Genomic DNA, 12,836 nt, shown 5'->3' on the forward strand with positions numbered 1-12,836 from the left:
TCATGTAGGGTCTACGAAGTGTGAAGTATGCCCTTAACAATATGCACTATACCCATCTTAAAAGTGAAATAATATTGGTGAGGCTTTAAAGATTATGAAGTTTTGCAAACACGAAGGAAATTCAATTACACGTGCATACACATTGATTAAGTATTCTTGTGATCAACTTTTAAATGTTATAATGTAAATTATACTTAACTTTTAATTAATACATATATGTATAGTTAATATTTATATTACATATTAATACTTAATCATAGTGTATAATCATCACTAATTTAGCATCTATTATTTTGGATATTAATTATTCATTATAAATATATCAATTAGTTATTAACAAAAGATGTATAATTCTATTTCAATCAATGTAGTATATGTATATAATTATATATTTTAATTATTAACTTTGAGAGAGAGAGAGAGAAGAAGAACTAGTAGTAGTATAATTTATGGGTTATTAAGTATATGTGATGTTATAAGCTTAATGTGTGAGAATGATATATATACCATGATAGGCTTAATGAAAATAGAAATCACCATTAAATGTGTCTTTGAGAAACTTAAATAAATGGTCATAAGGGTTCTTTGGAGATATAGTTTAGGCTTAATTCTATTAATGTTGGTCTTTCACTCTATATATATGAGTGAGTATCATATAGGTTGCTATTTTGTGCATTTGACATTGTATTAGTCTAAGTTTCCAAAGCTATCAGAGTTTGGATTATCTTTTTTATATCAACCTCTCATTTTACCACATGGAATGTAGTTTCAAACCTTGATAGGAAGCTAGGAAGCAGTAGGAGAATATCGATGCAAAGTGTCAGAAGAATTTAGGTGGGGAGTACTTAGTTTTTATTATACATAATTTATTTTGATAGATCCATTTTTACCTTAAAAGGAGTGTCAACAATAGAGTTGTTGAGGAATCTTCTCTTTTATACAAGCGATATTCAATGGACCATTCTCACATTTAATTCAATTTCTTTAACTTTTAGACAAGTATTTATTTCACTTTTCTAACATGCTGATTTATGAAGAGAAAAAATAAATTATGAGTTGGAGTGAGAAAAACTATAGAAGTATTTTTCATAAGTCACTCATGTAAGTAAATGCTTCTTTTTACGAGCAAAAGGTTAGAGCATGCCAATAAAGTGGATGGTGGGGGTCAAGAACTTGAGTAGAATAGATCACATGTAAATTCCATATGAAGTATTTAGAAGATAATCCATTTTTAAATCCTTAGACTAGCTTATCTTTGGTGGAGTGGGACTAAACCTCTACATGAGAGAAACTCAATATTAATGAAAGATATTGATTTGATTAACAATGTTCCTTATTCTTGAATATTAGGTAGCCTAGGCCTTTAGTTTGCACATCCATTGCATTTACCTTGCAACATCATATTACCTTGACTCATGACTCATGTTGTAGTCCATCTCTTCTTTGTGCTATATAGGAAATTGAAACTTGTAAGGCTATCTATGTTGAGAAGGTGACTAATTGATGGTTTGAATAGAATTCTTGATATGTGCAATCATTACTAAACTACGAGGTACCAAGCTTCTCCAAAGGCAATTGGAGATAAATCTTGTTCGTGGATTTTCTTTATGGACTATTTATCAAAACATTTTCTTCGAGGATTAATTTTATATTAGCTTCTCAGCTATATTGTATATAGAATGTTTCAATTAGGGAAGTTCTATAAATGATGTCATAACTTTATTTTTGGTAGAGTTGGCAACTAATCGGTAAGAGCACAAAGTTTTGCATACCTTGATTTTTAATAAAAGCCTATGATATCTTTTAATTGTTGTATTATAACATAAAAATTGTTGATTGTAATGGATTTCTTTATAGATATGTTTTCTCTTGCATTAGGAATTATTTCTTTAAAGCACCTGGTTGTACAATTCGTTTAGTGCTTACACTTTCCAACAAGTCAAATGCATTTGAGGAAAAGTTTTTTAAAATTTTTGAGAGTTCAAAATACTTTATTTGGAGAATAATTTCATCCTTTCTTAATCCAATTGGAACTATCATTTCCCTTTGTTTTTAATTGTTATAGTCTCTCTAATCATTTCATTAGAACATGGTGGATAAAAGGATCAAAACCTTCACCTTATATTAATTAAATTAAGCTTACTATCCCCAATGAGTTTAAGGCCTTGAGTTTTCTTATAAACATGTAAAATAGGTTTAATTATTGATTTAAGTATGAATGAGGACCAACCTTGGTCTTATATGCCAATGGAAGGTTGGTCCTATATCGTGACAACCTCCTTAAAGCTAACTGTCCAAAGTTATTGAAGCCTTGTGGAATGATATTTTGCATGCAATCAAAAAGCAAGAAACAATGAGTTTAAGGCCTTGAATTTTCTTATAAACATGTAAAATAGGTTTAATTATTGATTTAAGTATGAATGAGGACCAACCTTGGTCTTATATGCCAATGGAAGGTTGGTCCTATATCGTGACAACCTCCTTAAAGCTAACTGTCCAAAGTTATTGAAGCCTTGTGGAATGATATTTTGCATGCAATCAAAAAGCAAGAAAGCTAGCCTTGAGTAAGGAACCCTTATTCTAGATAAAATATTACCTCAAAATTTTAGCTTATCATTTGGATGAGGAATCCTTATTCTAGAGTAGAATATATGCTTCCTCTCTCAAGTGCAAATCATTGTAGGACTATATAGCATTGAAAGGGAACTTAAACATTGGATATATGATAGACCAGGCTCTTCTAGATAAGGACTTTTCTATCACTTTTAAGTTTGCTGAAGTGATCTTCTCCTAGTTAGTTGTGGTGGTAAGCTTTCAACTTTGGCTACTATGAAATAACTCTAAAAAATATTGTATCCTTATCAAGGCAACATAGATACCTTGAGCTACTAATACTTGGATCATACTTTTTTGGACATCACTAGTAGGTCCTATATTAATAGCTAGCAAGCTTTCATAACGAGAGTTGGTGATCTTACCGTTTTGCATGCTTATTTGATATCTAGGTGGAAATCCATGTAAGTTTGGTTATTAGTAGTTTGCTACCTAAGATAATTCCATTTAATAGAGCGATGAGTTCTAATCTTTTGGTATGGGTGTAGGATTCAAGGTGGCTTTAGGCCCTTGCACTCAAGATACTTAGTGGAGCTTTTGATGTCCAAATTACCACAAGGAAAACGGTCTTGGGAGATTGTGTTACTTGATAACAAAAATGGTATTGGGAGATTTAGGATGTTGCTCCTATATACTAAACCCCAAGCATTGCTCCCTGAGATCTGAGTTGTGTATCTCTCTTTCTAATAAATTATCTTGTAGCAATTGGCATGCCATAGCAAATGCCTTGGTTTCCCATTAACAACTTGAAAAGTTTGAACATTTTTAAGTGGTGTTTGAAGTTCATTGTTATCTTGATATCTCGGTATAGAATATCATTTTGCAATCATGAAGGAATTTGGTTTTCACATTTTGATAATTAGAGAATTCTTTAAACTCGATAATTGTAGGTCTTTGGAAATTTTCAATTTTCTTTTATTCCAAGTGTTTAAAGTAAGCAAATAAAACACGAATTGTCTCTATTTGAATTAGTTATGTGAACTTAAAATGCAAGAAATAACTTATTGGCCTTTCTTACAACTACAAAGACAATATTTTGGTGATTGACCTTCTAATATCTATCTTGTCTCAAATTGGTGAATCAAGTTATGATCTTCAATAATACAAGGTTTATGATACACCTAGTACAAGCCATACTAGTGTCACATTAGTGCACATGCGTTCATTGCACTAAAGCACACATTCATAAACATTTTACATAGAGCATTGTCCACACTAGTGTGTGCACACCCACACCACACTAGCCTATTACATCACCCATACACAAACTTTGTCTACCTATAGTGCATAGACCTCACTTTAGGAATCTTTTCATACAAACCAATCTAGTGACACATGCACTAGCAAACCAAGTGCACATATGGACAAAAGACATTCATATTTTGCAAATATTTTATATTTTGAATTCTTTGAGAGATTTGATGTTACACCTAGATAGTTGATATCAATAGAAATTGGATAAGTCTAATACGGAAGCTAAATTTTTTCAAGACATTTTGCACAATTTTCAAGATATTATGCAAAAGTTTAAAATTTTTCACAAAGTTAGTATTAGAATTGTGACCCACTAATATGAAACTTTCAAGAAAATGATTGATACCTAAGAAATTTGTGAGCATATCCTTTAACACATTACTACACAACATGTTCCCTTTTTGGCACCTAGAGCACAATTGCCCCCTCTACATCCATTGAACTAAATTAATGCCCTAAGAGTTTTGTGACCTTATAATATAGCAACTAAATAAGCCTAAGTCAATGATTCAAAAGTGGAAGCATAGTTGATTGCACACCATTTTAAAGAGCAATCCTAAGGCTAACTAGCATGGGCCAACAAATCACTTTTATTTGTTCATTTATTGACCCTATTTGATTTCTAAAAGCATTGGTTTATGTTAAAGCGGTAAAGGTTTAACTTGTGTGATCAAGGATATGAGATTTAGAAATTGTAAGATATTGCTCATAGTTTTGTGACTTGACCTAAATTCCAATGGTTTCAAATTTTACTCATTGTGAATGTGATGAGCCAAAAGAACTTGCACACCATTCAACATACCACATTGGACCACATCCATTTTATTACCTCAATAAGCTTTTGAATATGGACATGCATATTAGAATACATGAATGTATAACCATTGATAATCAAGCACTTAAAGGAAAAAATCCAACATTATATATGAGCAAAGGTAAACATTCAATTTTAATACCTCAATAAGCTTTTGAATATGAACATGCATATTAGAATACATGAATGTACAACCATTGATAATCAAGCACTTCAAGGAAGAAATCCAACGTTGTACATGAGCAAAGGGACAACAATACACAATGCGTGATGTTATAAGGACACAATGTGAAAAAGTATGGAATGCATCATCATCTGAATTTTTTATTGATCTAGAGAGTCAATGTGATCTGAGCCATTAGTACTAGTGTGAGTTGCATGGATTATTCGAAAATACTAAATTTTTGGATAATTTAAACATATTTTCGATATTATTTATTGTAAAAATCCAAAAAAGTTAAAAAAAAAAGCTTCTAGATTAGGATGTCATGTAAAAAGCTAGTTGCTTTTTCAATCAATTATGGGATTTTCACAAGAGGGATAGATTAACGAAATCGCGCACGTCGCGATCACTGTAAACAGGCTGAAAACTGCAAATTGAACTAAAAGAAGAAGAATGAGTAATCTAGGAGACCCGTGAGCAAGTGTCCTGAGGTTTTACCTCCCTTTCAAAGCCAACGGAGCCATCAAATTGGGGTTACGGGCAGTAGAGAAAGAGTGAATTTTTCTGATCCACGTTTTGGGTCTACAAAGGAGCTCCAAGAGAACTAATGCCTGGAGATTGCTTCTGAGTAGTGCATTTGCAATGGGAGATAAAATTGGTAGGTGATTGTGGCTATGCTTATAAGAAAGTTCAAAGAAAGTGGATGAGACTCTCTCTCTCTAGAAGGGGATGCTTCCAAAGTACTTAAGCAATCATAACCTCCCTAAAAACCAATGGTTGACAATCTTCGAGCACAAGCACCAAAAAGGTGAAAAGATCTACTTGAATCACACACACCCTCACTTGGCAAATGATTGCAAGTTGCTTTTCCACATAGTGTATCAAGCACCCTATCTTGTGGTGAGATCATTGCCAAGTTTGCACGCTGATATAAATTTGAGCAATGCCGTGTTGTGACAAAAGACCTCATAAGCCACAAAGTAGCATGGGGCAAGTTTGGGAAATTTACAATTCAAATGTGGATGAGCAAACGCCCGAAGGATTGAGACATGTAGAAAGGGCAAATGGTGCCTCCCAAAATGGTGTGCCTCATAAGAAGGGGCCTCACATGACACTCCTTTGTCTCTCTCTCTCTCTCTCTCTCTCTCTCTCTCTCTCTCTCTCTCAAATGTTGTGTAACTATTTCCAATTTTTTGAGTTTGAAATTTACAAGAGTTCAAAACTAGAAATTCAAGGATATGCCTTGATGTTTCTTATGATTGCCAAGATGAAGGCAACAAGGAAAAAAGGAAAATGACCAATTTATCGAGGCTTGACACACTATCATAAACACGTTTTGAAATCCTATGCAGTTGAGGTGTTTAGGATCATAATGTATTTAGTGATGTGCATAAAATAAGAGCTACAGGATTCGAGAAGTCAGTTAGGGTAAGGAGACCCTCGACCACTTACTGCTGTTCTTTCCAATCGAATCTTCATGCAAACTGCATATTTTCATCCCAGTGACCTTAAAGCCCTTTGTTCAAATTTCCTTGCCATCATTTCAGAATTCTCTTGCAGATAAGTTGCTCGCCTTGTTCTTAAGCCTGCAGTTATGCAGACTAGCATATTTCGACATTGTATTGTTGGACGATTGCATGCACAAAATCTTCAAGAATACTTAGTTTTCTGCAGGAGATATAAACACTGAATTCACTTCAAGGTGTGATCCACAAATGTCTACATTAGGTATAAATAGTTAGACTGGAATGAAGTACCTTAAGTAGATACCATCACTGCCCTGGCGTATCTAAATAAATAAATTTTATCTTTTCTCTCTCTACTATCAACCTTCATGATGGTATATAGCAAAATGCTTCCCAACAGCCTATGTTTTATATGGCCACCAACATCTCATGACTTTGCTCCCATTCAGTTAATCAATGATGTAACAATCTTTGAGTAACCTTCAAAAGAATAGTAGTAATAGGGACACAGATGTTACCCTAAAGATGGCCTACTGGGGCCCCAACACCCCACCTATGCTTATGAAAAAGAAAATTGCAATTAAGGTGAAGCCCCCATTTATATTCACTCTGATAACTAGTGTAGCTGACCCTTGCAATCCTGGTACTCTTTTGGGGCACCATAGGAGTTTGGAGGTCGGCTTCCAATGAGGTTCTGTAAGAACAAGCTCTACCTAAATACATGGAAGTAGCAAGCACAAGCATATGACCAAACTTATTTTATCAAATAAAATGAGAACTGCCCAAACAATCACAAGGGCCGTTCAACGTATGAACTGTGATGTAGGTCTCTTTAGGAGGCCTATCTCAACAAATTATTTCCTAACACAGATTTCACCACTCAGACACATCAGAATGACTTAATGGGAGATCTTCCTTGAAAAAATACCATCCAGACTAACCCAAATACTGCTCTGTCCAGTAATCTGCACTTCGCAGTTAAAAACCTCCCAAGGGGATTTTCTATAGCATTCAAATTATCTAAAATCCGCCCAAAATTGGTGGTTGCCCAAATAGCAAACACATCAGCTGAAGAAAGTTTCCATGTTGTGTAACCATCGCATGTACTCTCGTTGCTCCTTTGACTTTAGATAATCCAGCATATTTGCTGCAAGTTTTACAGTAAGCCCTCTGGCTTTTATGATATCCAGGAATGCCCGTTGAAGGTTCTCATCAAGCTCCCTGTAAAAGCCATCAGTCAGTCAGATTCAAAGTCACAGGTCTGGAGTTTGAAGTGCAGTTCAAACCAATATCCCAAAATTGTTTAAACAAAATGAAACTACTTACTCAAAAGAAGGCCCCTCATATTGCGCCAAGGGTTTTTCAGACTTCTCGGTCTCATCTTCATTAACATATACAACAGACTCAACCAGAATCTCTGTGGCTCCATTGACGAAGCTACCATGTATTTCCACAGCAGGTTTTGTTTCACCTTTCTTAATGTTGCAATGCATATGTATGACATCAACATAACCATCATCAGAACCAGAGCCCTCTTCCTCCTCATTCCCCTCTTCTTCTTCATCGTCTTCATCATATTGCTTCTCTGTGTAACATCGGACAGAGATTTGTTCATCTCCAAATGTCCGTTTCAAGAGAACTTCCACAGTTCCTGGCTCATCAACTAGCTCATAAGGTGCTGTTGAGCTCTTGCGTGTCTGGTGCTATCAGCAAAATTAGAACATTTATCAAACTTCTTAAAACAGAAGCAAAAACAGCTATGATATTTTAAAATGAGGATCATCATTTACATCCCAAACAGGTACTTACTTCTTAAGCATTATTCTGAATACCCTTGACAGATATGCCTAATGCAAAGCTAGCCACATGTGACCTTTCCATAAAAAAGACTAGTGTCCCTCTACTTCTATTTAACTCTCTGTTAATGTCTTCCACAGGTGAATTGGCATAAGTTTCTTTTTTATAACGCATCTCGTATTAAGAATAAATATTTACATCACCCACACAAAGTTGAGGATAGGCCTTAGTCGATACTCGTAGGACTTAGCTATCCTTCTTAAAAACTCTAAAAGCTGCTTTACATGTAAAGCCAAATTTCAAACCGTCTGCTAGATCCAAGTTTCTGCTAAATAACACTACAGCTCACCTCGTCTTTTGTGCAAGTTTGAGTCCTCTGTTTCCCTTCATGCATTGTATGCAAGTCTCCATCAGCTAGAACCAGGTTTACTGCACCTAGATGCCTAGTCCATATTTAAGCTACACTCAATAATCTGTTAAAGCCTGAACTACAAGATCCAGATTGTCACATGCAAGGCTAAATGGAACAGATTCAAAATAAGCGTTACTACATAGAACCATAATGCGTATTGTGTTTAAGCTATACCTAATGCTCAACAAATCGATGATCAGACAGAACATTGAACATGACTACATAGAACATAATGTGTATTGAGTTTAAACTATATCTAAGGTTCAACAAATCGATGATTAGACAGAACACTGATGTTCATTCTCTAGAGTTCATGTCACTCCTTACTTAAAAAGCCTACATAATTCAAAAATTTTTTACCGTTGCAACTCATTGTTAACCCTGAATGCTAGCATGAATAGTTTGATGGGGCAGGTTCTGATTTCTTATTTGGCAATGCATGCATTTATCTTTCAAGAAGAAACAGCCAAAAAAACCAGTCCAGATCATCTCCAATCAGACCCAAATGGCACCAAATGGATCTCCCAACTATTCAAAAAACCACACCAGTGTTTGCCTGGCTAGGTGCAAATGAGGGCGGGGGCTGCTAGCAAGGCATGCTATCCCTCCCTTGCAGAGTGGGGGCAGGGGCAACTGCACCTGGCTAACTATACAGGCCCTACCTTGCAGAACAATGCTGGCCAGCTCCCAACTGCGCCTGGCTAAGTATGCAGACCCTCCCTTGTAGAAGCTCATGCTATTGTAGCAATTCAAAATGTGGGAATTATAGGGGATTCATCTACAACTTGTGATAGAACCGTATGGTTAATTCAGGCCATAGACTGAGGACTCAGGTTTGATCAATACTGTGCAGGAGATGCTCCTCATGAAGTTTCAGAATTAAGACAATCAATAAAACAAACAAAACAGCACTAAATTTGCAACAGATATCCAATTCGAAGAAAAGACAAAGCCAGACGTTTTAAGAGCTCCACGGACCTTCCCAGCTTCCTCGTGAAGTTCATGTTCAATCTCGGACTTGAGGACCTCGACGAGATGGCTGTCCGCAGAGCTGCGCGTGGCGAAGCCACGGGTGGCAGTAGAGGCAGCCTGCTGCGGCCTTAAGAAGAGACCCTGGTCGTGGCTAGTAGCGGCAAAGAGAGGACGAGAGAGCAAGTGTCTGCAACAACCGGAGGCTGAATCAGCGGTTTGCGAGGCGCGGCCAAGGCAGAGGGAGGGAGCGACCTTGCGGAGGAGATGGCGCGTCCACATCTTCACACACACACACACACTCTCTCTCTCTCTCTCTCTCTCTCTGTGCTGGAAGAGGGGGAAGATCTAGTTAACTCTCGCTCGGTCTGAGTCTGTGTCCTGTACCCTTCCCTTCTCAAAGAAAGCTGGAGAGGGAGAGTTGAGGGTTCAGGTAGGGTTTAAGATCCGCCCCCGTTACCTATTGGGACGCAAGGACGGTTGGCTAACGAGGATACCCTAAATTTTGTCCTCACTAATTCAGAAATAATAATAGCAAATTCATAATTAATTAAGTAACTAGCTGGCCTGCCTGCACAATTAAAATCATTGCAAAGCTTCCAAGCTTGCGCTGCTCGTTTTACGTTTTTGTGAGCAAAACAAAGTAACAATGATATTGTTGTTGGTGATGGTTGCTTCCCTTTGTTTATAAAAGGAAAATAAAACAATGTGTTTTGTGCACATCAAACGATACGCTCCAAGTGTAAGGGGAGGTAGATGGTGTAAAAGATCTCTCCCTAAGAGAGAGAGAGAGAGAGAGAGACCTCCCTCTATCTTTCCTTCCATTATAAAGCATACTAGCGTTCCGCGCGTGCTTCGTCCGCACAGAACACTAGGTTGCTGCGCAGCAGGTTCGCTGCCTCGAAGTGGCAGGTGAAGTTGCTGTGCTATCGCATGACTTCGCTCAACAATCCATTTCTCATCTTTCTCTCTCCTCTTTTTCCTCTCTCTTTCTCTCTCTTCCTCCCAATTTCTCTATGTCTAATTCTCTCTCTCTCTCTCTCTCTCTCTCTCTCTCTCTCTCTCTCTTTCTTTGTCTTCTATTTTAGTTTATTTTTTTCCTCTCCTGGTTCTCTCTCTCTCCTTTTTTTCTCTCCCTGCTTTTCTTCTCTCTCTCTCTCTCTCTCTCTCTCTCTCTCTCTCTCTCTCTCTCTCATTTTATTCTCCCCCCTCTCTCCTCTTTTTTCATTTTTCTTCTTCTTCTCTCTCTCTCTTCATTCTCTTTTTAAAATTTTTCTTTTCTCTCTCTCTCTCTCTCTCCTTTTCTTCTCTTTGCACTTTTCTTCTCTCTCTCTCTCTCTCTCTCTCTCTCTCTCTCTCTCTCTCTTTTCCTTCTCTTTCTCCTCTATTTTTTATTCTCTCTCTCTTTTTAAATTGTATCTTTTCTCTCTCTATAATTCTCTTTACATGTTCTCTCTCTCTCTTCTTCTTCTTCTTTCACTTTCTTTCCCCCCCCCCCTCAATCTCTCTTAAAGTAACAATCACGGCTACGACTATGATGAAGACAACGACCATGACTACGACCACGACCACGACCACGACTAGGATGACCACGACCACGACCATGACTAGGATGACCATGACCACGACCACGACTAGGATGATCACAACCACGACTACGACTACAACCACAACTACAACTACGACCACCACCGCCACCACCGCCACGACGATGACGATGATGATGACTACGACTACGATGAAGACTATGACCACGACTACGACTACAACCACGACCACGACCACAACCACGACTAGGATGACCACGACCACGACTACGAGTACGACCACAACTACAACTACAACCACCACCACCACCACGGCCACGACGACGACGACAATTACGACTCCGACGACCACGACCACAACTACCACCACCATGACCACGACGACCACGACCATGACCATGACCACGACTACGACTATGACCACGACCACGACCACGATCATGATCGCGACTATGACTATGACTACGACTATAGAGAGGAAGAGAGAGACAAGAGTTAGGCAGAGAGTAAAGTTAGAGAAGAAGAGGAGAGAAGTGAGAGAGGTAAAAATAGAAAGAGAGATAGAGAGAGAAAAGAGATAGGGGGAGAGAGAAGGATTTAGGGAGAGTATAGGAAGAGAGAAAGAGGGAAGATTGAGGGAGAGAGAAGGGTTGAGAGAAGGGAGAGGAGAAAGAGAGAGAGATCCGACTAGAGCATTTGACACCCACAGCCAACACATCGTGGAGAACACAAGCACAAATTGACATTGACTTATGTCAAGAAAATCCACCACAAAACAATAGTTATAATACTCAAGGTAGGATTTCAAAGTCTTACTGATTTCAATCGGTCATGGATGCCACACTATGGGTAGTTGCACTCACTAAGAATAAAATTGTCTTTTCTACCTCATTTTCTCTCCATCATCAATAGAATTTCCCTTTACCATTTACAACTCACCTACCTTCTCTCCACACTATTACACACTACAATCTCTATGAGTGCATGAGATTGGGATCTCCACAGATACCAAAGCATGATCTCTAGCTTGATGGTTGCATATATACTACTACTACTTATGGAAGAAACCTTAAAATAGTTATTATGCTCAAATATGTGCTTGTTAGAGCAGAAATTTGTTCCTAAGACTATTCTAAGGATGAAAGAGGGTTAATGATAAAAGAGTATCATTCCTTGCAAGTGATATTATATTATATTTTTAAATTAAAATTGATAGTTGAAGATGATTTTCCTAAGAGATCTTGTGTTGATGAACATAAGGGACAATCTAGAAGTTATGTAGAAAAGAACCTTTACTACCTAGGCTACTCATCACCTAATGTACTACCAGGACTAGTAACTTTAAATAATGTAAGATAAATAAAGTACAATGGTATACTTGGGATGGAATTGTTTATCTTTACTACTAGTTATTATTGTACTTAACATAACAAGGGTAAGTTATTGTAGATCGCATCTTCTTTTGCGAAGCATATGAATGATGTTGTTTTATTTTTTTGTATTTGTCTTTTTAAGAAGAGATTGATTTTTATGGAATATTTAAAGCTATTTTTGGATTTACGTTATGAAAAATGAATGTTTTCCTAACTGATAGGCTGATTGCCTTCGTTGTATACTTCTACAAAAGTTCTTGTGTCCTCATAGGTGGATATTTGGTTACACACTAAACCTCCCCCAAGGTTAGTGGCTAGATCCCTTCACCAAGTGGATAGTTTGAGCGTGGTGGAGGCTAGGACAAGCCCCATGTATGAGAGGTCTCTTTGTAGGAAGGACATTATGCTAGGAGGCGCAAGTATGCTAG

The 12,836-nt window shown here is 37.3% G+C and overlaps 1 protein-coding gene across 2 annotated transcripts; it reads right to left on the minus strand.

Moving 5' to 3' along the window:
• Nucleotides 1-7,055: 7,055 nt before the first annotated feature.
• On the minus strand, nucleotides 7,056-9,964 carry LOC148027069 (uncharacterized protein At2g39795, mitochondrial-like). 2 transcript variants are annotated; one of them, XM_087691612.1, is made up of 3 exons: nucleotides 9,498-9,964; nucleotides 7,637-8,013; nucleotides 7,056-7,531 (listed from the first exon to the last, which is right to left on the minus strand). In XM_087691612.1, exons 1-3 carry the CDS (start codon nucleotides 9,768-9,770, stop codon nucleotides 7,375-7,377), a joined length of 807 nt encoding a protein of 268 aa, XP_087547738.1. In that variant the 5' UTR covers nucleotides 9,771-9,964; the 3' UTR covers nucleotides 7,056-7,374. The 2 variants fall into 2 exon arrangements, with proteins under 2 accessions (XP_087547738.1, XP_087547739.1); XM_087691613.1 differs by having other exon boundaries at nucleotides 7,637-8,007; nucleotides 9,498-9,963.
• Nucleotides 9,965-12,836: the final 2,872 nt, after the last annotated feature.

Source organism: Lygodium microphyllum, chromosome 13 (assembly GCF_053477565.2).
Source record: "Lygodium microphyllum isolate KBCC chromosome 13, Lygodium_microphyllum_v1.1.10, whole genome shotgun sequence".
Lineage (NCBI taxonomy): Eukaryota > Viridiplantae > Streptophyta > Polypodiopsida > Schizaeales > Lygodiaceae > Lygodium > Lygodium microphyllum.